The sequence below is a fragment of the Bacillus rossius genome, assembly GCF_032445375.1.
Source record: "Bacillus rossius redtenbacheri isolate Brsri chromosome 9 unlocalized genomic scaffold, Brsri_v3 Brsri_v3_scf9_2, whole genome shotgun sequence".
Classification (NCBI taxonomy): Eukaryota; Metazoa; Arthropoda; class Insecta; order Phasmatodea; family Bacillidae; genus Bacillus; species Bacillus rossius.
Window position 1 is genome coordinate 3313987 of NW_026962013.1, and position 27949 is coordinate 3341935.

General features: G+C 42.2%; 1 protein-coding gene across 3 annotated transcripts in view; it reads right to left on the reverse strand.

The window, feature by feature from the left end:
* LOC134542967 (cadherin-99C) overlaps window positions 1-27949 on the reverse strand; it is a 145915-nt gene that overhangs the window by 46352 nt on the left and 71614 nt on the right. Inside the window, exons 1-2 of one of the 3 annotated variants that reach the window (XM_063387603.1) lie at window positions 21361-21688; window positions 11048-11330 (exon numbers count right to left, since the gene is read on the reverse strand). In XM_063387603.1, the coding sequence (XP_063243673.1) occupies window positions 11048-11326 (279 nt within the window). In that variant the 5' untranslated portion in view covers window positions 11327-11330; window positions 21361-21688. Of the gene's footprint in view, window positions 1-11047; window positions 11464-21360; window positions 21689-27685 lie in introns of those variants that run through there. The other 2 variants (XM_063387602.1, XM_063387601.1) reach the window with 2 other exon arrangements.

The following is a 27949-nucleotide window of genomic DNA, read 5'->3' on the forward strand; positions in this document are numbered from 1 at the left end:
AGAAGCTATGTCTTTAAAAGCAAAACCCCCACCCCACAACCGCCATTACGCCAAACCGCCATATTTTAAAAAAGTATGCCTATAGACCCCACCACCCCACAACCGCCATATTAAAATATGCCTAACCCGCCATGTTGTATTCGAAAATAAATAAAATACCGCTATGTTTAAATTACGAAAAATAAATATGTCTATAAACCCACACACACCCACACCCCAAGTATGCCTAAAACACACAACCCCACACTAGTTATGTCTAAACCGCTATGCTTAAACCGCCATGCTTAAAAGCCCCGCCACTCCACAACCGCCGCCATGTTGTATGCTTAAAACAAATGACGCCATGATGTATGCTTAAAGCAAACCCCCCACCATTATGCTTAACCGCCATGTCTTAAAAAAAACATGTCTATAAACCCCACCACTCCACAACCGCCATATCTAAATATGCTTAAAAGAAGCAACTGCCATGTTGTTAAATTACAAAAATTATGCTAAAATCAATTACAGTCATTATAGCTATGTCTATAAACCCCGCCACAAAAAGTATGCTTAATCGCCATATTTAAAGTTCGAAAAGAAATAAAATATCGCTATGTTTAAAATTGGAAAAGTATGCATAAGCCGCCAAAGTTAATTTCCAACAACCATGTTTCAGTATGCTTAAAAGCCCCGCAATACCAGCTATGACTAAAACAAACATAACCTCAAAAATCCCGCGCAGAGAGAGCGAGATGTTGCCTGCTGGAGCGTCACTCGTAAACTGCGCAATTATAACCCCACACATCATAATATAAGCATAACAATAATATCTTTAAAAAAACAACACTGTGTGTGCAACACGCCAAGTAATAAGCATAGTTACTATTACGTCGAGTAAAATAAGCATAGTTAAAATATATAATATTGCGTAAACATATTTAAATTTAATAATATTTTTACAGGTCAATGTGTTAAGTATTAAAAACGCCGTGCTGGAAGCGTGTGCCGGCGACCAGGAATGTGGTTACCTGCTGTGTGACAGTGAAAGTGTTTTCCACAGAGGGGCAAGGTCAGGCCATCGCTGCGTACAGGAAAGGAGCAAGCACAAGGAATACACAGAGGTGGAAAAAAGAAATAACGTAGACAACACACGGGTAAAAAAGAATGTTGGTTTTATTATACTTTTGCTCTAAAACATGTGTGGCGGACAACTCCAACCCCGAAGGCCCCGCCAACTCTACAAATCCCTCGGCGCGCGGTCGAGCAATCGCTGCGGCCTTCACGTTCCCGCGGTGGCTGCGGCCCTCCCTCCGTAAAGAACAGCTCAGCTAGCTCTCTCGGTAGAATGGCTGACAATCATCACATGTCGATACAGCCATCTCGTGTTGGGGAGATCTGCAGAACAATACATACGCAGTAGCTACAGCATACCCCAAATGTGTAAAGAGAGAAAATAAATATGGGAAAATAAATTACGTCAAGATTTGGAAATAGAAAATATGTTAACATTTGAATAAATTACTTGTGTAAAAGAAATAAAAGTAAAGTACATGTAGAAAATAAATTACGTTAAAGACATTCTAACATTAAATTAAAGTACTTGTGTAAAATGCATGAAAATAAATTAGTTGTGTAAAAGAAATTACGTTAATACTTGTAAATAGAAAACACGTTAAAGACATTCTACTTAAAAAAAATACGTCAAGAATTGTATAAATCACCTGCGTAAAAGAAATTACGTTAAGATATTTTAAAGAGAAAATAAAACCAAATAAATTACGGTAAGACTTGTAAAGAAAACAATTAGCCTTTGTAAAAGAGGAAAATTAAATTACATGTTTGAAACAAAATACGTTAAAGACATTCTAACTTTAAAATTACGTTAAGTCCATTTTAGCTTTAAAAAACACGTAAACAATTACGTTAACATTTGTAAAATAAAATTACTTGTGTAAAAGAGATAACTTTTTCTAAAGAGAAAAATAAATTACTTGTGTATTGTGACATACCAATAGGTTATTCTCCACGTGCAATGGTGGGAGGATCGGAGCGCTAGGCCACCCCATCACTCGGTACGACAGCATAGCTGAACGTAACACTAGGAAAGGGCTAATCATGGTCCGGGGAAAGGCGTAGGTCCTTATGTCCCCAAGGTAGCATTGTCTTCAGGAGATGATAAGCGTTGGCTTTCTGAAGACGGTGTCAGCACTCTACCTTGGGGACATAAGGACCTACGCCTTTCCCCGGACCATGATTAGCCCTTTCCTAGTGTTACGTTCAGCTATGCTGTCGTACCGAGTGATGGGGTGGCCTAGCGCTCCGATCCTCCCACCATTGCACGTGGAGAATAACCTATTGGTATGTCACAATACACAAGTAATTTATTTTTCTCTTTAGAAAAAGTTATCTCTTTTACACAAGTAATTTTATTTTACAAATGTTAACGTAATTGTTTACGTGTTTTTTAAAGCTAAAATGGACTTAACGTAATTTTAAAGTTAGAATGTCTTTAACGTATTTTGTTTCAAACATGTAATTTAATTTTCCTCTTTTACAAAGGCTAATTGTTTTCTTTACAAGTCTTACCGTAATTTATTTGGTTTTATTTTCTCTTTAAAATATCTTAACGTAATTTCTTTTACGCAGGTGATTTATACAATTCTTGACGTATTTTTTTTAAGTAGAATGTCTTTAACGTGTTTTCTATTTACAAGTATTAACGTAATTTCTTTTACACAACTAATTTATTTTCATGCATTTTACACAAGTACTTTAATTTAATGTTAGAATGTCTTTAACGTAATTTATTTTCTACATGTACTTTACTTTTATTTCTTTTACACAAGTAATTTATTCAAATGTTAACATATTTTCTATTTCCAAATCTTGACGTAATTTATTTTCCCATATTTATTTTCTCTCTTTACACATTTGGGGTATGCTGTAGCTACTGCGTATGTATTGTTCTGCAGATCTCCCCAACACGAGATGGCTGTATCGACATGTGATGATTGTCAGCCATTCTACCGAGAGAGCTAGCTGAGCTGTTCTTTACGGAGGGAGGGCCGCAGCCACCGCGGGAACGTGAAGGCCGCAGCGATTGCTCGACCGCGCGCCGAGGGATTTGTAGAGTTGGCGGGGCCTTCGGGGTTGGAGTTGTCCGCCACACATGTTTTAGAGCAAAAGTATAATAAAACCAACATTCTTTTTTACCCGTGTGTTGTCTACGTTATTTCTTTTTTCCACCTCTGTGTATTCCTTGTGCTTGCTCCTTTCCTGTACGCAGCGATGGCCTGACCTTGCCCCTCTGTGGAAAACACTTTCACTGTCACACAGCAGGTAACCACATTCCTGGTCGCCGGCACACGCTTCCAGCACGGCGTTTTTAATACTTAACACATTGACCTGTAAAAATATTATTAAATTTAAATATGTTTACGCAATATTATATATTTTAACTATGCTTATTTTACTCGACGTAATAGTAACTATGCTTATTACTTGGCGTGTTGCACACACAGTGTTGTTTTTAAAGATATTATTGTTATGCTTATATTATGATGTGTGGGGTTATAATTGCGCAGTTTACGAGTGACGCTCCAGCAGGCAACATCTCGCTCTCTCTGCGCGGGATTTTTGAGGTTATGTTTGTTTTAGTCATAGCTGGTATTGCGGGGCTTTTAAGCATACTGAAACATGGTTGTTGGAAATTAACTTTGGCGGCTTATGCATACTTTTCCAATTTTAAACATAGCGATATTTTATTTCTTTTCGAACTTTAAATATGGCGATTAAGCATACTTTTTGTGGCGGGGTTTATAGACATAGCTATAATGACTGTAATTGATTTTAGCATAATTTTTGTAATTTAACAACATGGCAGTTGCTTCTTTTAAGCATATTTAGATATGGCGGTTGTGGAGTGGTGGGGTTTATAGACATGTTTTTTTTAAGACATGGCGGTTAAGCATAATGGTGGGGGGTTTGCTTTAAGCATACATCATGGCGTCATTTGTTTTAAGCATACAACATGGCGGCGGTTGTGGAGTGGCGGGGCTTTTAAGCATGGCGGTTTAAGCATAGCGGTTTAGACATAACTAGTGTGGGGTTGTGTGTTTTAGGCATACTTGGGGTGTGGGTGTGTGTGGGTTTATAGACATATTTATTTTTCGTAATTTAAACATAGCGGTATTTTATTTATTTTCGAATACAACATGGCGGGTTAGGCATATTTTAATATGGCGGTTGTGGGGTGGTGGGGTCTATAGGCATACTTTTTTAAAATATGGTGGTTTGGCGTAATGGCGGTTGTGGGGTGGGGGTTTTGCTTTTAAAGACATAGCTTCTTTTAAGCATAGCTTCTTTAAAGCATATGTTCGTTATTTAATTCCCCATACTTCATATGGTCCCGTGGTCTAGTGGTCAAGGCGCACGCCTCCTAACCACGACGTTGGTGCGTTCCCCGGGATCGAATCCACCCAGTGCCCAGGCTTTTTTTGTATACAATTCCCGCCTTCGGAGCGACGGTGGCGCGCTCCGGTAACTAAAGGCTGAACTAAGATGGCGGCCTACCGGCGCGCCCTGGTAACCAATGTCAACAACAATGGCGGTCCCCACGTGACAAGATGGCGGCCCCCATGAAACAAGATGGCGGCGCCCATGGGGGTAGTGGGGTCGGTGTTTACATTTCAATGTTTACATCGGTCCCAGTACCCCTACGCTCTCCCTACTAACCTAACCTTTTACAATGGAACCAAAAAAAAAACACCCGAAGATGCACGATAGGGAGTTTGGCTCTCTCGTCTGTGAAAAGAAGGCTTCCCGATTACACACGGCGGTGAAGCCAGAAGTACAACAATATTATAGTACACACAACAAAAACCATTTACACACACATGCTGCAATACCAGACGGGTCATAGTCTCTTCTTGCAGTCCATGAAACGAATAAAATACAGAGGGATAACATAGCATACATGACAAACAATACACGACAAGAGATACATGGTAGCATTGGGGAAAAGTAGTCCAAAAAATCCCCCAAACACGCCGACAGACCTGACAGCGGCAGCGCACTGGCCAACTTCACACCATCACACCGAGCACCAGTCAAGTAGGCCGAACGTCCAAGTCCCAGACCGTTGGATTGGTCGAGACGACAGAGCTCTTCCCCGCTGGCACACACATTCGCCTGACTTAACGCCATTCGATTTTTCCTCTTGGGCTTTGTAAAAGATCGTGTCTACGTTCCGCCGCCAGAATATAAAAGGCTATTGCCTTCCATTACTCCGGACGTGTTAGTCAAAGTGTGGGAAGAATTGGACTTTAGGTTGTATGTGTTCCGTGTAACTAAAGATGCACTTATTGAACGTTTGTAAAGAAAAAAAAATGGTGTGTTTACCTTCAATTTGTGTTGTATGTTGTAAATAGTATAAATTAAACTGTTATAATATACTATAGAAATTGTGACATTCTTTCATGGACACTCCGTATAATGAAAGATCTTCAATGCAGTATGTTCTGGCCCAACCATACCAGATTAGCGAATATGCCGTGTTTTTAGAACATTAATATAGTTTTCACGGGAATACTAAGGAAAAATAAATAAATAGCAAAGTGGTATATAAAAAAAAGGTTTTAATAAGCTACTCTATTGATATATAAAAAAAATACAGAAGAGAGTAGGTATATATATCTTCAAAAAACAAGAGCAGAAATGTACCCAAATGTATACAAACTCAGAGTTCTCGCAGTCACAGTCACAATAATGTCTTGCTCATCGCACAACTGCGTACGGCACACGCGCACCGAATCATTCTTCCGAAGATTGGGGAAGACAGTTAGTTGGTGGTGCGCAACCGGTGGAAGTTTTGTACAGTCTTCTCTCGAATTGATTTCACGTTTCTGTTAAATTATGAACTCATAATCCTGCAAATGCTCAGTCAAAGTTTGTATCTGATAATAAAAATAAACAGCTGAACCAGAAGTGTGCATTTTGGAGGGATGACCTGGCAGTCGCTTTTCATTTCGAAATATTTCGTCGTACCGAACGAGACTGGCCTGTCCTCGCCAAGAATCGGTGAGTAGTAAAAATGTGCAATTTTGTTTTACGTATGGCTTCAATACATACATTCTATAAAAATTCTTTGTACATCTTCATTGTCAATTTTCCGGATTTGGACAACTGGGCCCAAACGACCATGTCGTCTCTTGAAGGCATGTGGAGACGAAGGGTAGAAATCTCCCAGATAACGTCAGAGCGTACTGTGCAGCATATGAGTTACTTTATTCATATTCTGCCTTTTCACAAGGGCTACCTTCGTCCGTTGGACTGCGATAGTGACATCAAAGGTGGTCTGGAACTGGCAGCCTGGAACATGCGTAGTAAAAATAAAAAATATCACATACAAAATTTCTTGCTTCCGTTAGTGATGAAGAATTAGACGGTTTCGTTACACGTTTGTTGTGTTTTGATTACGAGATTGTTATAGATCAGGTCTCGAGTCTGCAGTCGAAAAAATATTTGGTGGCAGCAAGTAAGTGTTTCTTCTATTTTGGACGTTTCTAGTTCGGTTAAAAAATTTGGTTATTTTGTCGTCAATAAATTTTATGTTTCCTTTTAAGAATCTCAAACCGACGATTCAGAAGCTTTTAAGTCGACATTATCGAATTAGCTTGCAGCAACTTAAGACCCACTGTTGCAAGTTTCGAGTCGCGACTTATTGAGTTTGCTCCCGATCTTCCCTGAATGGATCATAAGTTTATGAACTAATGCATATTTATCAGTGATAGTTCCACCATTTTTGACGTGTTGCTTCCATCTCGCTAAGATCTTCCTTACGTCTAAGACAGCGGCACCATTTGTTTTGCAGACTCTTCATAAACCAAGTTGAATGAGCTTCCACTTTATAGTCCAGTGGAATATACAACAGCACAAGAAGAACACGATGATCTTGTTAAAATTCATTTAGCATTTAATAATATAAAGTTCTCCCTTTGTGCGAACTATGGTGGGCGGAGGCGAATCACACTTAAGTTTCCACACCCACCGCTATAATTCGTTGCCGGAGCAGATACGTCGACTATCGAATCATTCCATTTGCAGAGCGAAATTTTAAACTATATAATGATACGGCTCCGATAAAAGCGAGAAAGACTTGAAAAAAAATACTAAACCCCGGTTTTGGACTTGTTTCTCGACAATGAATTTTATTAAAATACTGCCCATATTGTTAAAATTCATGTAACAGTTAATACTTTAAGTTTCCCGTTGTCTTTGTGAACTTTGGTACGCGCCTCCGCCACAGATGGCAGCATGGTTGTTACACATTTCCGTTTCATGCGATTTCCGTTCCATTCGCAAAATTACACGTACCAAATTCTGTATACTGAGAGCTGATATATACACATAAAAAATTAAATAAAGAAACTGCGCACCTCTATGAATAAACCGCGCTCTTTGGAATAGAGTATAAATAACTGAGGACAACTGCACACGCGGCTTTGCAACAAGGCCAGCAGATTATCTAGTGGAGGAGTCTATACAAATCATCACTACATAGTATAAAACAAAGTCGCTTCCCGCTGTCTGTCCCTATGTATGCTTAGATCTTTAAAAATACGCAACGGATTTTGATGCGGTTTTCTTTAATAGATATAGTGATTCAAGAGGAAGGTTTATATGTAAAATACATGTATAATATAGTACAGAAACACTGATAATTTTAGAGGTTTCTAATATGATGTAAATAAACACATTTTTTTTGAGCTTACATTGCAAACGCTGGCTGAACCCTACGAGATAGATCAAAATAATGTACACCTTAAAAAGGTCTACAAAAAAGTCCGCGATGGTATATGTCTATCTCTTAGGGATAACCCACAATAACTATTTTTTATCCTTTACTTTTTACGAAAAATAATGGCTTATTTACGAAGCGATTTTGAGCAATACAGCAATATGCGAAAATTGAATCTGAGAGATTGGCCTACATCCGTAATAATCAAACTAAACTGAGAGCAGAAAATTATTATTATATCAATATTATATAAAGACATTCTGTAGTATATTTAGTATCAGCATTGCACCCGTGCGAAGCCGGAGCGGGTCGCTAGTACACTATAAATCAATGCGTCAGCTCTATGCTATAGACATAGGTGAGCGGGCGACAAATAACCTAGTGGCATTGAGTGACACTACAATAATTTTATATAAGTTAATAGTTGCCTAAATACAGTCATATTTCACTTCCATGAAAAAAAATTTGAAGCAATACTGTTTCTTTTCACAATTTATTCATATTGCGATAAAATAAAGTCATTGTTTCTAGCATAAAGTTGGTATAGTACATTTTAACAAATGTCACTATACCGCACATATCTTCTGGACCGGTGTGACAATGAGGACAGAGTTGTCGCATAATAATCATGATGCTTTCAGTGCCTGCCTTTGGTCTATGCACGGGATGTGCACTCATTAGAGATATGCTTGAACAACGTTTTGTTTGTGTGCACGGCCATAAGAGCGCTAGTGTGCTCACTGCTCAATGTTTGTTTACGATTCGTTGCCAAGGCTCATTTGTAATGGCGGCAATTTTTCTTTCGTATTTTTGTTTAGGACTTTAGGTTATTTGCGTGCTACTTTCTTATTGCTTCGTAGGTGGAAACTGGAAAATATCTGGCGTTTATTTATTCAATTATTTAGTGGTTATATTTTCATTGAGGTAAGATTGTTAAATTAAGTATAAAATTACGTATTAAGTAAAATACAATGCCGCCACGTGTACGAAAATGCTATGTGCCTGGTTGCGATGAAAAATTTGCTGTTAGACACCTCTTCCCAGTTTACGAAGAAACGGTATACAATGAATGGATACAGAGAATAAACGTCGAGAAGCTGAAAACTCTCCACCCTCTTAATGCTGTAGATGTAATTGCAAACTTCAATAGTAATGCTAGCTTGTGACATAGGTGGTTTTAGCATAAATAGCTAGTTAGGTCAATCTTCCACCAATGTTTATACGGTTAGTACTGTGCACGGCCACAACAGCGCTGCAAATAGCGTTCTAGCTGTTATTCAGAGAGTGGCCTTTCTATCCCTCCCTTTCTTTTCTATGGGTCTATGCCACAAATACCAACCACAAGAACAGCCAACTTGTTGATGCAATACACAACCAGAGCATGTTATGTACACACAACCTCCTTGGAATTTGACACACCTCTCTGGAAACCGTCTTCTTTTTTTTTTTCCAAACAGAAAGTTCACGAGCGCACAAAAGACACCGCAGCAGGTTCGTATAGACTGACATAATCCCTGCTCGCTCGCAACTTCAAGTAACTGCAGAGTACATGTTTTACACTGTGACCAACGAAACAGCAAGTAAACAATTATAACTTATTTCTTTTTTATCAAAGAAATTGTTCAGTAACTTTTTTTTGCTATATATATACCTATGTTGTTAGGTGTTCTTAAATTCCTAATTTTTTTAAAATTTGACATTACTCACACAGTTATTATTTAAATAAAAATCTAACTAAAAAGGTTCTTGGAACTGTATGACTTTAAAAATGGGTTTAATTAGTACGTGATTACTACAGAGCAAGTGTTACATATTAATGTTGTTTACTTGAAATTTCGTTCCCAAGCAGTTATTAAATATGTCACATTTAACTTTTCAGTCTACATGCCTTTAAAATATATCTTAGCTGATTTTTTTTAGACATAGGTACAGTGGAGATTATATGTGTATGTATGTGTGTGTGTTATGTAAATACTAGTAATTAAAAAAAAAAACAATAGTGAAAGAATCGGTAACTTTATCTTGTCTGATTCTGGAAAACTAAATCTATCTTTAATCCCCTTTCCGAAACCTTGAAATATAATTCTGATACTACATCAATCATTTTGCACCCTTGACGTTTCGAATAGGAGGAAAACTATCTTCAACCAGTTTTCAAATAAAATAAATATCCCTTCACCCCCCGGAAAACCCGTGCAACGCCGGGGACTTCATAGTTATCTAATAAAAACCATCATTAGTTCGGAGTATTTATAAATAATTACGCTGCTATAGGCATTTATTTTCAAAATTACCGGTTAACTTCATTGAGCTCTCGTTTGCTTACACCTGCTATTAATTCTCTTGAGTATAATTTTTCTCGGAATTTAGTGAATAATATTCCTCATATGCGCATGACAATTAAACACAATTAAACACAAAGAAAATTAAAATTGATCCCCCTGAGAACATCATTGTCACGGTATTTATAAGATCTCCAACGGGAAATTTACAGTGAAAAAAAAAAGTCAATTTTTTTTAGAGCGTTGTGATACGTCCTCAGTGGTTGTAGTCGTTAGTACGTCATGACTCGAAGAAAAATGTTGGTCTACAAGTCGTTACCTCCCACAGAGTCCAGTAAGTATTGCTGATCGAGGATCTAGGTTGCAAGACAAGACTGGACATAGAACACTGTGACGGTGGTACGTAGACGAGGGTATTGTGGAGTGCCTTTCCTTAGCAGTTCCTCTTCCTGCCAGGTGCTACACACGCAGCGAGTTGTGCAGTGCCCCTTATCCTGCGGCACTGTACAGTTGCCCTTTCTCCCCAGGAGTTAATCGTTGACTACGCTGTACGGTTGCCCTTCTCCCCAGGCGCTACTCAGTAGGCTGCGCAGTTGCTCTTCTCCCCAGGCGCTACTCAAATTAGGCTGTACAGTTCCCCGTCTCCCAGCGCGCTACTCAAAGTAGGCTGTACAGTTCCCCTTCTCCCAACGCGCTACTCAAAGTAGGCTGTACAGTTTCCCGTCTCCCAACGCGCTACTCAAAGTAGGCTGTACAGTTACCCTTGTCCCAACGTGCTACTCAAGGTAAGGCTGTACAGTTCCCCTTCTCCCCAGGCGCTACCCACAGTAGGCTGTACAGTTGCCCTTCTCCCCAGGCGCTACTCACAGTAGACTGTACGGTTCCCCTTCTCCCCAGGCGCTACCCACAGTAGGCTGTACAGTTGCCCTTCTCCCCAGGCGCTACTGGCACAGCTGCGCTACTCGCACGGCCGGGAGCTACTCACGGAGGACGCGGCCCCCCGGATGGAGGCGGCGGCCCGGGTGGCGGGCGGCGTGGCGGCGGTGCTGCTGGCGCTGACCGTGGTGCCGCTGCTGTTCCTGGCCGCGCTGCTGGTCCACGTGGTGTCCGCGGCGGCGCGCGGCGTGGCGCTGGTGTTCACCGCGGCGGCGGTGGGGCTGGCGGCGGTGCTGGTGGTGCCCGTGGTGCTGCTGGCACTGGCCGTGGAGGCGCTGGTGCTCGCCGTCAGGGGCAGCACCAGCACAGCGAGCACCAGGGACCACATGTCGCTGCGAGGAGGAGCAGGTCCCTCGGGCGTCGCCCTGTGCCTGCCGCGGCGTCCCGGCCACCCCTCTCTGTCCCTCGCCTCAGTCCGCTCTACGTGCGCGCGCGTGCCATCCCCAGCCGGCGCGCTGCCTTCAACTACCCCGCAACCACATTATACACTATCACACTTTATACACCGCGCCGCGAGCATTTCCCTCAAACACTTGATTCAATTAAACTAAACGCTTGTGTGCAGAGGCGTATTTACAGCTTTTTTAACCGGGGAGACAATGAGTACCCGGGGGGGGGGGGGGAGTGTCCATGAAACGCCTGCTACTCCACTATTTAATATTTAATATATTATAAATATACAAGTCAACGTGAACATTTCCTTCTTTTTTTATTTTCTGTGCTAAATTAAGGCTTGATTAATTGATGAACCAAGAAAGTGCCATGATTGTAAATTTTCTTTTTTCGATTGCTTGTACATTTTTTGATATTTTTACTTCGAAATGGGATGTCTAAATACTGTGTTTGGACGATTCTGGGCGGCAAATCGCCACCCCCCGTGTAACGCCAAACGGTTGCATGGAATGGTATAAGTAGGGACCGGAAAAATTCGCGATTTCAATTACCTCTAGGAGAGACTCTAAGGATCCTCCATGTACTTGTGAAGAGTACACCTGCTGATTGGCTACCGACTCGTGACACGTGTTAACTGGGAAGCTTGTGATTCGATACTTCTTTCGTCGGACGTTTTTCATTGGTCCAGAGTCCTTCAGATAAACTGTGGCCCGGATCACGGAAGCAGCAAAATTAAGGCAAATGCATTTGTATTTTAGCCTATCGCGAAATGAACACGCGAATTTTAAGGTCTCTAGGTGTAAGGGATAAAAGTTTTCTCGCGGGGATGACACAAAGGCGTGAAATGCTCATTGGACTAGATAGATGCTGGTCCTAGCGAGTGAGGAAAAACGACGACAGTATACAGTTGACCAAGTACTTTTAGATCATTTCCTTGTTGTTCAATTTCAGCCAGTTATAGATGTTAAGATATGAACGTTACGTAAACTGAAAGGGCCGTGTCCCAGGGCTCAGCTACACCTTCGTGTGGTGCTGTGCGGGTTGTGGACTGATGCCTCTCTCAGAGAATGATTCCTAGAGTCCAGATAGGCTGGAACTCTACAGGTGTAAGAGAGAGGCCTACTCATGTGAAACATACTCAAGTCAAAACTAGAGTTCGTTACAAAAAGGATTGGTGAAGTTTCGAGGTGTGTTAATTAAACCATAATCCCCCTCTGAATAAATAGCTAACTATAGTGATTATCCTACTTCTTTGTGTGAAAAAGAATCAATTGATAGAGACCGGAAAAATTCGTGGATTAATTTCGTGATAGGCTGAAATTCAAACATGTGTATAATTCTGCTGGTTCTGCTATTGGTTCGCGGTTTAACTGGAGCTATCTGGGCCAATGAGAGACTATCGACCAAAGAAGCGTCGAATCACAAGCTACCCAGTGGAGACGACTCGCAATTTAGTAACCAATGAACACGCGTGTTTACTTGAGAAATGCCGAGGATAATGGAGGCTATCCTAGAGGTCATTGAATCCGCGAATTTTTCCGGTCTCTAGGTATCGGCCAGTACGGATCAGTGGAAGCACTGCAAACCGAACAACTCGAGTGTGGCGACCCAGGGACGGAAATGAAACAGGACTCGACATGCGGCGACTGGGGGGTTTATCTCCAGATACTACTTTCCGAAACTGTCACGTCCGCGCGCATGTCTTTCCTCGCATTCCGTCGCATTCCGCTCTCTGCACTTTCACAGAAGCTTCCTTCGGAAACAGTCTGTAACGCTACAAGAAATATAAAATCGCACGGCCATGGTTAGGGGCAGGCATTTTTTCGCGAATAAATATGGACGCCTGTTAGACTGCAACAAGGTATACCCGCAACCACGGTTTCTTCCTTGTGATTGGCGTCTTGCCTTATTTGATCGAGCCACTCACAGGTCCCGTTTGAATCCGAATAAAATCACTGTGACTGGTGTGCTATAAGTAGAGACCTGCGAAATTCGCGGATTCATTTCGTGATATGCTACAATTCAAATAATTATACCTTAGCGCTGCTTCTGCAATTGGTCCACTGTTAATCTGGAGGACTGAGGGCCAATTAGAGACCCTCACTCATAGAAGTGTCGAATCACAGGCCGCCCAGTCGAGACGACTCACAAGTCAGCACCCAATGAACAGGTGGCATTTGCCCGAGTGTGGAGAGTGTAGTAGAGTCTATTCTGGAGGTCATTGAATCCGCGATTTTGCAGGTCTCTACTCATTGGCCCAGAGAACTCCAGTTAAACCGCGAGCCAATAGCAGAACCAGCAGAATTATACACATGTTTGAATTTCAGCCTCTCACGAAATGAATCCGTGAATTTTCCCGGTCTCTATGCATGACACTACGCATGTCTATTGTTATTTTTGCGTATATGAAATAGCCCACGTTTATTAAGAGTATCAGTGCTATTTACCGATGATTTTAGCAGCAAGAAATTAAAAGTGACCACAATAGAATAAAATAATTTAAAAATTCAAAAGGGCGTAACTACAAAATAAGTAAATCTGCCAAAAAAACTTTCGGGCATACAAACGTATATTATAAACATAAAATACATAAATGCTTATGGTTTCTTTAATACAATTATAAACTTCAAAGATATAAGCATATTTAAATATATATATATTTTTTCTAAACGGCATAAGTTCAAAATTCAAAATAATACCAAAAGATTCCCAGTGATGCAAACCTGGATTTCGTGATTGGGTGAGTTTCTTTCAGGTGCATATCTGCTGTTAGAACACCAATCACAGTCATTCAGTTTGGAAGCAAACACGTCCTGAGTGGCTCGGCCAAACAAGGCAACGACTTCTCTCGCAGACGGCCGCCAGTCACAAGGAAGAAACCACTGGTGCGGGTATGCCTTGTCGCAGTCTAATAGGCGTACAGATTTATTTGCGAAATTTACCTGCCCCTGCTCATATATAGGGACCGGAAAAATTCGCGTTCTCATTGACCTCTAGGATAGACTCCATGATCCTCTATGTACTTGTGCAGATTACACCTGCTGATTGGCTACTGACTCGTGACACCTGTTGACTGTAATGCTTGTGATTCGCTGTTTATTTTGTCGAGCGTTTTTCATTGGTCCAGAGTCCTTCAGATAAACTATGGCCCGATCACTGAAGCAGCAAGAAAGGCAAATGTATTTGGATTCTAGCCTATCGCGAAATGAACCCGCGAATTGTTCAGGTCTCTACGTCATATAGCATAGTTGCGAAGGACACTAGCGTAAGTGATAGCACCACGCTCACCGCGCCGCGCCCTGATTGGCGGATAGGCAATAATGAGCACTTGTTAGACATCACCTCCAAGGTCTCAATGCCTCGAGGCTACAGGTACAGTGAGCACGCAGCCGTCAACGAAACAGTTTGATGTTCTCAACTAAATATTTGTTCATGATTATGGCTCTCTCGTCTTTATAAATTTTTATTTAATTTATATTTCCATACAAGTACATGAACACTTGCTAAGCTTCAAATCAAATTTTAAAAAAAATGTTCTGTTGCCGTTACAAAATGCATCTACCCAGCAGATTTCAGTGTGACGAATACAAAAAAACGTAGTGATCACAAAACTGTTATTTGTGATAGCAAAAATGTTGTGACTAAAAAATATGGCCACTACAATATTATTTTGTTTTCAACACAAAAAAAATAGCAGCGTGAAAAACATAATGTTCTAAATCCCGCCTCAAAATTTTTCCTTTCCAATAGAGAGAATAACGAAGGCCATTAATGGCGTAAGCAGTTAACAAATTGTTCACACCTAGATTTAACATGGTCGAATGTTTGATAGTTAGAGACGAAAAATTCACGATTTCAGTGACCTGTGGTACTGCATGATCCTCTATGCACGCGGGAAAATTACATTTGCTCTTTGGCTACTTACTGACTCGTGATACCTGTTACTGGGACGCTAGTGATTCGATACTTCTTTCATTGGCCGAGTATCATTCAGATAAACCGTGGCCCAATCACTGATGCAGCAAAACGTCAAACATTTTTGGATTCTAGACTATCACGAAATTAATTCCGCGAATTTTTCCGGTCTCTATTGATAGTTCATGACTACTGCACCAAATAAACTCGCTGTATTTAATCATAAATTTGCGTTTAGTTACATTTGAAATTTAAGTTCGCTGTAATACTGAACGCTCGTGGTACTTTGCCATCAGACAACGAGCATGACGCAGACGACGAAAAACTGTCTACCTCATGAGTAGGTCATGGTCTAGCGAGTTTGTTGCTGATGCAAGGCTGGGGTGTTCGCGGGTCGACCTCCATGATTGCAACTAGGAGTAGCCACGTCTGCATGATCACGTGGTAAGTGTGTGGTGAAGCCTACTTTCTTTCTTCAGCTAACTGTTGCGCCATTTCTGTTAGACACCCAAAACTAGTCTTTGCAAACAGTTTTAAAATACTTTTTTTTTTAACGAAAGTAACTGTTTTTAACAACAGAGATTCTAATTCATGCTTACTAACCACCATCAGACTTTATCAAGCATCATTTCTGGGAGAGGAGGTCAATTGCACCCGAAATTTATATTTTGGAGCCTTTCGAGGATATTACTTAAATTTAAATAATATTAAGAATCGATGAGAATACAATAATTTCATGACTATAACCTGTAGAGGGAAGAGGGTCAAATGAACAAAAAAAAATACATTCTAGCTATGGGCAATAACTTTTTTTTTTTGCGTATCCATTAGTCGACTGTCCCCCTCAGGAAAATTCCGAAAATTTCCAAAATCGATTTACTTTCGATTTGGAATGTTTCCGAGCCACTCGGAGACCTCAACCTCAGGAGTGAGGTCATTTGTCCCAGAATTTTTTTGAAAGTCGGGGAAATTTAAGGTCCCTGATTTTGACGTGCTTCTGGGGCCTTCGTACACCGTCGGAATCCTCTGGGGGATGGAAGCACCATGGTTGTTACAGATCCCCGTTCCTCAACTTCCGTCGCACTTCACGGAATCACCCCCCCCCCCCCCCCCCCCCCACCGAGAGCCAGGAGGTAACACACCAAACAACGTGCTGGAGAACTGGCTGTCGAATGTTGGTGACAGGGTGGACTGTGACAAGCCACGCCCGACTCTGTGGACGTAGATTATTCCGACCTTACGGCCGGCGTTCTCACGTTCCCCTCCCACATATGCGACCTAATAGGGTAGTGTGGGAGTAGCGTTTCAGTTCGCTTTTATAAACATTCCAGAGCTTTTAAGAAAAACAGAACTGTTAGGGATCGCTACCTCCTGTTTGATCGGGAGGGTATTAGAGCTTCGGCAAAGACCAGCGGCTGGGGCCACCAACCCAGCATAGTCGCCGCACTCAGCCTTTCTACCGCACTCAGCTGACCAGACAGTTGGCTGTGTCCTGAGCCCTGAGACTTTATCACGTATGAACCGGAAAAATTCGCTGATAGTCTCCATTATCCTCTGCATTTCTCAAGTAAACACGCGTGTTTATTGGGTGCTAAATTGTGAGGCGTCTCCACTGGGTAGCTTGTGATTCGACGCTTCTTTGGTCGATGGTCTCTCATTGGCCCAGAGAGCTCCAGTTAAACCGCGAGCCAATAGCAGAAACAGCAGAATTGCACACATGTTTGAATTTCAGCCTATCGCGAAATGAATCCGCGAATTTTTTCCGGTCTCTATTTATCAGCACTGCTGGCGCCTACCCCGATCTCCCACATCACGCTGGGACCCGGTGAACCCGTGGTCCGGTGGAGGCCTAGCTCTCCGGGCTAGTATCGGAGCTCGGATGCGCAAGCGCGGGCGAAGAGGACGAGAGGTGTTGCACAACAGCGCCCCGCCATTGTCCGACAAACAGCCCTAGCGACCGCGCGACCGGCTTACACGAGCTGCCTGCTCGCCGGCCCGCCACGCCCCGCGCAGACTACTTCTCTCATCTATAGAGACCGGAAAAATTCGCGGATTCATTTCGCGATAGGCTGAAATCCAAACATGTGTGCAATTCTGCTGGTTCTGCTATTGGCTCGCGGTTTAACTGGAGCTCTCTGGGCCAATGAGAGACCATCGACCAAAGAAGCGTCGAATCACAAGCTACCCAGTGGAGACGCCTCACAATTTAGCACCCAATGAACACGCGTGTTTACTTGAGAAGTGCAGAGGATAATGGAGGCTATCCTAGAGGCCACTGAATCCGCGGATTTTTCCGGTCCCTGCTACTAGCACGCGAGCGCCCTCGCCCTGTGACGGCCCGGCGCGCGCACTCGAAGACGCTGACGCAAGCTCCGCCGACGCGCTGACGCCGCCCCTGCGTCGCGAACACGTCCCGCGGACACGGCCCGGGGCCTCCGGGAGTACCAACAGCTGCATGCTGCAGGCCTCGCGGTCAGAGCACCGGCTTCCCCCCAGTCACACCTCGGCGTACACACCCTGTCCTTCCAACCATTCGTTCCCCAGTCCTCCATCGCCGTATTATCTTTGAAACATTTGTGCAATGGGAGCGCATGACTTGATGTAGGCTTTTGGACATACGCCATTGCTAAGCACTTTTTCTGTACAAAAAAAAAATACCCAAAAGACAAAAACACAAATTAAGCAAAAAAAATTGCTGTTGTCAACAGGACATAAACACCACATAATATTCCATAACAGGAATATGGTCAACAAACAAAGAAAAACAAAGAAAAAATGGACTAAGAGAACGAAAAAAAAAACCACCCACAAATGATGACAGCACAAAAATATTGAACCCAAAAAAAATTTGTGTTTTTGTCTTTTGGGTATTTTTTTTAGTTTTCTTCTACAGAAAAAGTGCTTAGCAATGGCTAGAGACCTGCCAAATTCGCGGATTCATTCGGTGATAGGCTAGAATTCAAACACACATACCTCTTAGATGATTTTGCTATTGGCTTATTGTTCATCTGGACGAATCTCAACCAGTTATAAACCTTCAACCAAAGAAGGATCGAATCACAGACAAATCAGCAGTTGAGACGACTTACAAGTCGGCAGCCAATGAACTTGCGTTATTTGCCCGAGTGTACAGGGGTATGTGCAGTCTAAGGCCATCGAAACCGCGAATTTTGCAGGTCTCTAGCAATGGCGCATGTCCAAAAGCCTACATCACACTCCATTACCGTCTCACACGGTCACAGCCATAAGCATGCGGACCGCGACCCCAGGGAACTTGCTAATTCTGCTACCATCGACCCTGTGAATAAACACTACATGTCCACTTCTTTGTCCTACACATTTGAGAAACGCTCGTCGTTTTCGGGAAAATTATCTTCTTACGAACACTATCTAAGAAACTATATTCCCGCCCGCTGAATTCTTTAAATAGGAAAGAACGCCTGGAAAGACATTATTCATGCCCTGCCACGCTAATAACAGGTCAAAAACGACTAATAATACCAACTGTAAAGTATGAAAAAAAAAAATTATACAAATAACGGATGACGGGAAGTGATCTTAATCTAACTCATTAGAATTATGCCTGCTAAATGCGACGAATTAGTTATACTGTAAGTTCGTTTTGTCCTGAAGATGTTCTCAAGAAAATGCTTTAAACTCCTCATTTGGGAAGCTGTTTAAGATAATAATATTTGAGCTATCAGAACGCTAACTGAACAGAACACCGCTACCTTGACACGCGATACTGACAGTAGTGCGATGAACTACCTAGGTAGATAAAAAAAAATATGACATTCGAAAGGCTAAAGACCTCTGGCCCGACATGTAAAGGTGTAACTTATGTTATTTATTATCTTTTTCCATTAGCAAAACGTTTCGTCAATGCTTTTAAGACCTAAAAAGTTCCCAGCCAAAAAATAAATACAAAGGAGAAGTAGAACCTAACTTGCGAAATAAATAACGTTCAACTTAACTAGACCATTAGCCTGGTTGTTAGACACGAGGAAAATCTTGTGATCTGATTAAGGTCAAACCAAATACAGATGAAGTTAACAGTGAACCAGGTTAATTAGCGTGTACTGCCCAGGCCTATTCACACTGTGGCGTTTCGGGCCAATTCCCTTCCCAAACGATCAGTATATTTTTGAGATGTAATTTTTTTTGTAATGGAGTGTAAAAGCTGATTATGCAGGTTCAAGGTCATGGTGACCTGATTTGTATTTTATTGCCGTAAATATGTGTATAAGAGCATATTGATGTTAAATTATCTTATTTAGAAAAGCCATTTAACTATGTTTTAACCTGTTTTTTTTCTTCATTGTTTGTTAGGTTAATGTTTGTGCAATAATATGCTTTGGTATGTTATTCCACTTAAATGTTTTTTTTTTATATAACGGTAGTTCTGTGTGTGTATTCATTTCCATATTGTTTTGGTAAAAGAAAGGTGCAACTCGGCGGCGCAAATTTTCCAGACAGTTTATCAGCTACAGAGACGTTCTGTCATTTTCTGTAAAAACTCTTACGATGAGAATAACGGCAGGTGATAGCTCACACGGGAAGCTGTGAATGTATCAGTGTTTTGTGCCAGCCAATCAGAAGTGAACTCATAAACTGTAGGTATATAATTTTTTTTTTACACAAGCGCATTGAAGCGAAGGTAATGTAATTTGTGTACTGTGTCCTTGTGTGTCAGGACGTATTGTGATTGGTAAGTGAGGTCATGCGGCTGCCTCCCGCCCTGCATGGCTATTGGCAGTTGCGTAGCCTCGTCAGTAGTTGCTCGAGTACCGTGACGAAAGGACGTACAAATCATATGGACATTAAGAGGCGGAAAATTTCACGTCTGGAGACGGTATTCCAAGACGTTCGGGTAAAATAGCGAACAAGCACTACCTTGTGGGGATAAAACGGTAACTTAACTCACGGGCCGTATTCCAGGACGTGTCCAAACCGAATCCCACAAAGGGCTGTTTCAGTGTCTTATAATTAGAGACCGGAAAAATTCGCGGATTCATTTCGTGATAGTCTAGAATCAAAAAACGTTTGCCTTTTTACTGCATCAGTGATTGGGCCACAGTTTATCTGAATGATACTCGGCCAATGAAAAACCTTTCAAAAAAGAAGTATCGAATCACTAGCGTCCCAGTTAACAGGTGTCACGAGTCAGTAGCCAATGAGAAAATGTAATTTTCCCACGTGCATAGAGGATCATGCAGTATATCCTACAGGTCATTGAAATCGCGAATTTTTCCGGTCCCTACTTATAATACACTAATTTAACACTCGTTTTATACTCCACAATAAATAAGTTATTTTAATCTGGTGACTATGCACGGTGTTCGTAATAGACCTCTATCGCCGTATTAAATATTTTACTATATTCTTGAGAACTGCGCTGCAAAGGTTTTAGTAAAGAAAAAAATCTTGACTATCAGGAAAATATAAATAAGCTAATTGAAGTGATTTTAAGCATTGGCAATCTTTTAATATTCTAATAATTAACATGCAGGGAATAAAAGGAATACGTTTGTGTCATGAAGGGAACTTTAAAGATATTCTAAAGCACATTTTCCCATGTGATATGGCTTGGTTACTTTTCCACGGTTCAACATCCACCCTCATGCATTTTTCCAAATTTTACCAAAACTCTTAGCAAGGCCCCCGGATTATGTGTTACATTTTATGGCTTTGCACTCGAGTTAAAAAGATTTAAAAGATTTTTTTTAATAAGTTGCAATTTGAAAACTATAAACTAATATGTATGTTAAAAATTCAACCACTTAAAAAAAATTGAAATCAGTTATTAACATCGTGTCAAGCCACAAAATGTAATACAAAAATACAAGATGGTGGTTTCTGATCACTCAGTCATATGCTTGCAAGTATGCGAGTTGGGTTACTCTTATTACCAACGTAAATTTTAAGAATTTATTCTTACAGTAATACCCTTCCTTCTTTTGTTTCCCCCTGGACGCTAATTTGGTGGGACCATACAAGAATATGAAATACTTCGTTAAAATATTTGCTTCGTAGCGAAAACTGCCCAACACTTACACGAGGCGATGGACACAGGGCGACGCAGAAAGAAAGCAATAAGCACAGGAAGTATTGCTTCGCTAACTCCCGTCGGGGGGAGAAATGGCGAACAACAATACACCACTACCACAACCGACAGAAAAAACGATGCACCATTTCTTCCCGGCAGGAACTTTCACTTCAACACACGGAAAACACGTCTCGTATCGGCGATGAAACTTTCCCGTTGTGCTACACCGATGAACGCCCTAAACGACCGCACATAACCTCAACTACGACGCAACAATGAAGCCACGCGCACAGACGCGATCGCGCTGACGTCTCGTCACCGACTGTCGTCTGTCTCGCTGCGCGCGCCCAAGGCCGCACTGCGCATGCGCGCGCAGGTGCCAGTCGTCAGCACCGCCTGGCGAGCCACTCGTTAATCACGCAGCAATGGCAGCGACACGTGTCGGCCAGTTAAACATGCACACACGCAACCCCTCACACCCACTAACTACAAGCAACTTGCGACTAGCGACAGCACGGTCCGTCAAGCTCGCTAGACGCGCCAGAACCATTGCATTTTCCTTTCGGTAGGAGGCACTACAATTTTCCATCCTTGGAAAATATATACATGAAGTGTGTTCCTTTGTATGAAGGCGCCCGTTGAAAAAAAAAAAAAAAATATAACACACACTTTAATTTAATAAACACGAAACATTCATTAAAAATTCATTTATTTTTTAATATTGTGTAAAATTATCAGATATGTATAATTTTCCTCTAGTAAAACTACATTCCGTGTTATTTTTTTTTTTTTGTCTTTCAACAATTTTCCTTGCTGTGGATTCGATTCAATATACACCAGGATGGCAGCCATATTGGCAGTGCGATTCGCATGAAGGTGCTCAATTGTTCAATACAGCTCGCAACAACTTTAGCAAGCTGCAATTCAAATGTGCCTTAACATATATTAGTTATTAATTTAATCCTATCGTTAGCGCTGTAATATTGACACAATACATTGGTTGACAGATTCACGTTTGCAAGTGTAGGTCAAAAACTTGATATATATTAAACAGATATATACACGACCAAAACGTAACAAACTAAGACACAGCTCGCTACTTTATCGCTGAAAAATGCTGGAACTATCGGCCTTGTCAAAATACGACGCTATGCCCCCATGCACACTATCTCTGCGCCACGCACTCGGCAGCAATGCTAGGAGAAACGGGTTACCAAAGAGCAATGAAAATGTTACACTGTAAGCGCATGAAAACATAATTCATACAGCGTTACAGAGTCAAGTCAGTGAGTCAGTGATAAGCGTATTTATATTTTAGATCAAAGTCGCTCAAATGCAGACTTAACCTGAACTTTTGTATAGCTTTGGTTAATTTATAGCAGAATTAAATTTTCTCGCAAACAGCGCGTTTTGCTACCTTATTTCATACGTTTAAGCAATACAGTAATGACATTTTTTTTTATTATATTTAAACAACTTAATATACTAGCTTATGCCCGGAATGCAATACAATGCCTCTTTATTTTTTGTAATTTTTTGTAATTTTTTGAAGTTTGTACACGCACAAAGTTTCTATCTCTATCTTTATCTCTTTTTATCCCTCTGTAACTCTATACACACATATATATATATATATTTCTATTCATCTCTCGATATCACTCCATCTCTCTCAATCTCTATATCTATCTATACATCTCTTTATCTCACTATATATCAATATTTCTCTCTATATCTCTCTATATCTATATATGTGTCTTCATATCCTCTATAATTGTCCATCTATATAAATATAGCTGTATAATATCTCTATCTCTACATGCCCAACCCTTCATTTTTTTTATCTCTCTATACCTATATCTATGTCTATATCTTTATCCATACAAAATATAAGACGAACAAACACACATTTATATATATTTTTTACCTATCTATATTTTTATCTATCTTCTTACCTGTCACAGGTGTGACATAGGTATATAAAACCATGCGCGAATACGAATGCAACGTGGCGTCAATCGATGAAGAACTTTCCGAGATTTAAGATTTTGAACGAACGGACATTTACATTTTTTTATTTATATATAAATGAGCGCAGCCAGCGAAGCGCAGCGAAGGACACAAGGCTGGCCTCCCGCGATGATTCCGTCCGAGGCCGCGTCCATCAAGTGGACGGCGAGAGAAGAGGAGACGATCAACTCCATCCTTGTCCTCGATGTTGTCCGGTGTTTGTGAGGTCCTCTTCGTGCTGGCGTCGCACCCTCGCCCAGTGGTTCGGAGACCGTCATCGTGCTGAAGGCCAGAGCCCACGACAGTACTCGTGTTTCCGTTCCCGCAGCCGTCGAAACATTTGGACCTCAACCTGACGAACAGCGACTTTACCTATTATTAGAGACCTGTACAATTCGCGGATTCATTTCGCGATAGGCTGAAATTCAAACATGTGTACAATTCTGCTGGTTCTGCTATTGGCTCGCGGTTTAACTGGAGCTCTCTGGGCCAATGAGAGACCATCGACCAAAGAAGCGTCGAATCACAAGCTACCCAGTGGAGACGCCTCACAATTTAGTACCCAATGAACACGCGTGTTTACTTGTGATTTGCAGAGGATAATGGAGGCTATCCTAGAGGTCATTGAATCCGCGAATTTTTCCGGTCCCTACTAATTATTCATTCATTCTTAATTTCATGACGTACTTTGGTATTTTGTAAATATATTCCAAACTTAAAAAAAACAAATTGGAAACTGTTGCCAAAACCTATTTACTTGTAAACATAGGAATGGAACAGAGAAAACTGTTCAAAACATTTCTGTGCAATATATAAAACCAATTGATTGTCTAAACCACCATATACAGAACTCACCCGCATTTTTACAAACACTGAATTAACAAAAAAAAAAAAAAAAATTCTGTCCAATATTAATGTGTTTAAGAAAAATTTTCCAAATTTTACTTGTAGTAAAACAATAAAATTATCTTACAAAACATTCAGAAATAGGGACCGGAAAAATTCGCGTTTTCAATGACCTCTAGGATAGACTCCATGGTCCTCTATGTACTTGTGAAGATTACACCTGCTGATTGGCTACTGACTCGTGACACGTGTTAACTGGGAAGTTTGTGATTCCATACTTCTTTTGTCGGACGTTTTTCATTGGTCCAGAGTCCTTCAGATAAACTGTGTCCCAATCACTGAAGCAGCATAAAAGGCAGATGTATTTGGATTCTAGCCTATCACGAAATGAACCCACGAATTTTTCAGGTCTCTATTCAGAAATGATATGTTTGGTGGGCCTAACGCGGTAAACCCGCAGCTGTGGTGTCTAGCAGGCAGGTGCGTGCGACCGTTGTTGTCAGTCAGCGAGTCGACTGTCGAACCTTCACCCACTTCAGCCAACCGCGACACGATAACCGCAACAACCTGATGCTGGCAACCTCGCTACACCGCGTTGCAGCCTGGGTTGCTAGAACCTGACTCCTCGCTACACAACGTTGCACCCTGGGTTGCTCTAACCTGACTCCTCGCTACACAACGTTGCAGCCTGGGTTGCTCAAACCTGACTTCTCGCTACACAACGTTGCAGCCTGGATTGTTCAAACCTGACTCTTCGCTACACCACGTTGCACCCTGGGTGCAGGCGAGAAAGTGTTTTAAGATGGGCCCGAAAGTTTCATCCGTCAGTCGGTTCAAAAGCTTGGTATCGTCATACTTTTTGACGTACATACGTGTGAAATCATAACCTCCAAAATGGCATCTAGGTGTTTTCGTGTCAAATATTATTACACTAGAAGGTATTAACGATTGTTTAATTTTTTTAACTGCTTCCAAAATTATTTCTTAACTTACGTTTGAACAAATTAAAATGCTATTTTTTGAAAGAAAAAAATGGTCAGAGTCACAGAAGTATATTAATAACCATGGTTAGTACCAGAGTGGGAAAAAAAATTCGTTTAAGGAGTTATAAGTAATCTGTATTTCGCGAATATATTTCGTGTCAAGGTATTTCACAAAACACTGTAGCTTTTTCTAAGAGTCATGGCAAATTGTGAGGGTGCAGAAGTACGGTGACCACATTCTCATTGGCCCCGTCAAGAGCGGGACGACACCTCTCACCGACCTCAGCCGATAACCACAGGAGAAAAGCTACAGTATTTTGTGAAATACCTTGACACGAAATGTATTCGCGAAATACAAGTGTCCCTAGTTATAAGTGCTTGGATTACATGGTTGTTTAACTAATATAATTACACAAGATTATTTTTTCCCCCCAAACAGTCGTCAGCATTGAAATGGAAACAATATGCGGACGGACGAGCGGAGGTTTCACGGACGCACGCACGCACGAACGTACGGACGCACGGACGGACGCACGCACGGACTGACGGACGGACGCACTGACGGACTGTAACTCCCGGGAGCCACCAAACTCCGCCGCCTCCTGCAGGTGTGACACTCTCTGACTCGAGGCCTCGGTGGACAGCCGTCCACTACACGGAGTGGCCTCCTGGCTGAAGCCACGTCTGTGTACACTATGGTGCGCCTCCTTGCAGTCTCCACGCGCCGAGAGGCAGTTACCAGGTGAAATTGTTCCCTATCCCGTGTCCATCCTGATGGAGGCGCACGATGGTTTTTTACGTTTCAATTTAGTGCATCGACAGAAACCTGGCAAAAAAACACAAACTTGAGTATCACAATACACAATTCAAATTGTGCCAAGACTTGTGTGGAAATTTCATCATTTTGTAACCCCTCGAGTAGCAGTCGCGGCCAGCAGCTCCCCGCCTCTGGTGTCCTCTCGTAGCTGTCTCTTCCCCCAGGGCGAAATAGGGGACCTCATATACTCTGGAACTCGAGGTAAAAAAACATCGGAGATTGTTCTGGGCCTGCTTGACCGGAACACGCCCCACACCCGATGTCAGATTTTTTTTCCCTAACATAACTAAAACTAAGTGTATTTTGGAGGGGTCTGGGTTAGGGAGGGACCTAGGTGCGTCTCAGGCCGAAGCCTATACGCCTGGTCATGCCGGGGTTAGCCATGCAGGGAGAGGGTCGCATGCATCGTGTGCTAGGAGGGGATTGGCCAGCCATGGCAGCGATTGGCGCCATGACTAACTCCCCTCACTCTTAAATCTAAGGCTATTAACTAGAGATAGGTTGGGCCCATGTAAGACCTGCATAGACACAGGGAAAACCCTGGGCACATTCATGCGGGATGCAAATCGGCATGCATTACGTGTAGGAATCTACAGCAGACAGAGGATGGTCTGGATGAAGTGTTGGACAGAGTAGAAAAGAGTCTATCATGCGGGGGTTGGGCACTTGGACTCGTGGTCCGCTTTGCTAATTGTCCAGTACTGGATTTAGTGACTAGGGACGCAAGCGCCCCTGGTGGTGAGTGGTTGCACTGGCCACTCACTCCGCCCAAAGCCCGCCCAACGAAGTTCGCCGAGCATTTCCGAGAGGCTCCGATGCTTTCCGCGCAGCGCGCGACGACTGGTGTGTTGAACACGTTGCATCCAGCGCGCGGTTAGGCGCCGCGCCGGCGTCATCAATGTACGTATCCCGGGCATACGTAACAATTTATCATTTGTATTTAAATTACAATCATAAACCATTGTTATATCACAATTTTTTAAATTAAGAATCTTTCGAAATACTATTGAAATTAAGACAGCAAGCATCGACTACCACAGGATCAATGCAAATACAGAACCATTTTTTTTATTTGTATATAACTTACGATCATTATTCGTAGGGGACACCTGTATTTCGCGAATACATTTCGTGTCAAGGTATGTCACAAAAAAATGTAGCTTTTTTCTTAAGTAATGGTGAATCGTGTGTGCGTGCAGCAGTACGGTATATCCACATTCCCAGTTGGCCCCGTCAAGCGCTGGAAAAAAACACCTCTCTCGCCGACCACAGCCAATAACTACGAGAAAAAAAAAACTACGGTGTTATGCGATGTACCTAGACACGAAATGTATTCGCGAAATACAGGCAAGGGTATTTTGCCCCCCCCCCCCCCCCCTCTTCTGAAACCTTGAAGTGGTAGCAAACGGGGGCAAATAAAGTGCTGTGTAATCAATTTTTAGATAATAAAACTGCTTAAATAGCTCCATTTTCCACCTTGAAATACAAATTTTTCCGGGGGAGGACCTCCGGGCCCCCCGCTTCAATAGGGGGGATCGATGATTCTTTATGAAAAGGTATATTGGTCGTCCCCCTTTTGGAAATTTAGTTGTTGCGCCCCTGCTTACGATCGTTATTCGTTGCATGCAGGATGCATGGAGATGCTACAGCGACAGGGACGCGTGAAGGCGGAGCACTCACCGAGGCGACCACGGTGACGAGGTAGCGCTGCGTCTTCTCGTAGTCGAGGCTGCGGTTGACGGTGACCTGGCCCTGGTGCGGCAGCTCGACGGCGAAGTAGCCGTAGCCGTCGGCCACGTTGAGGCGCTGCGTGCCCACGCCGCCCGTCAGCCCCAGGCCCGAGCCGTCGCCCGGCACCACGAAGTAGTCCACCTGGCCGTTCACGCCGGCGTCCGCGTCCTCGGCCAGCACGCCGCGGAACACCGTCGTGCCCACGGGCGTCAG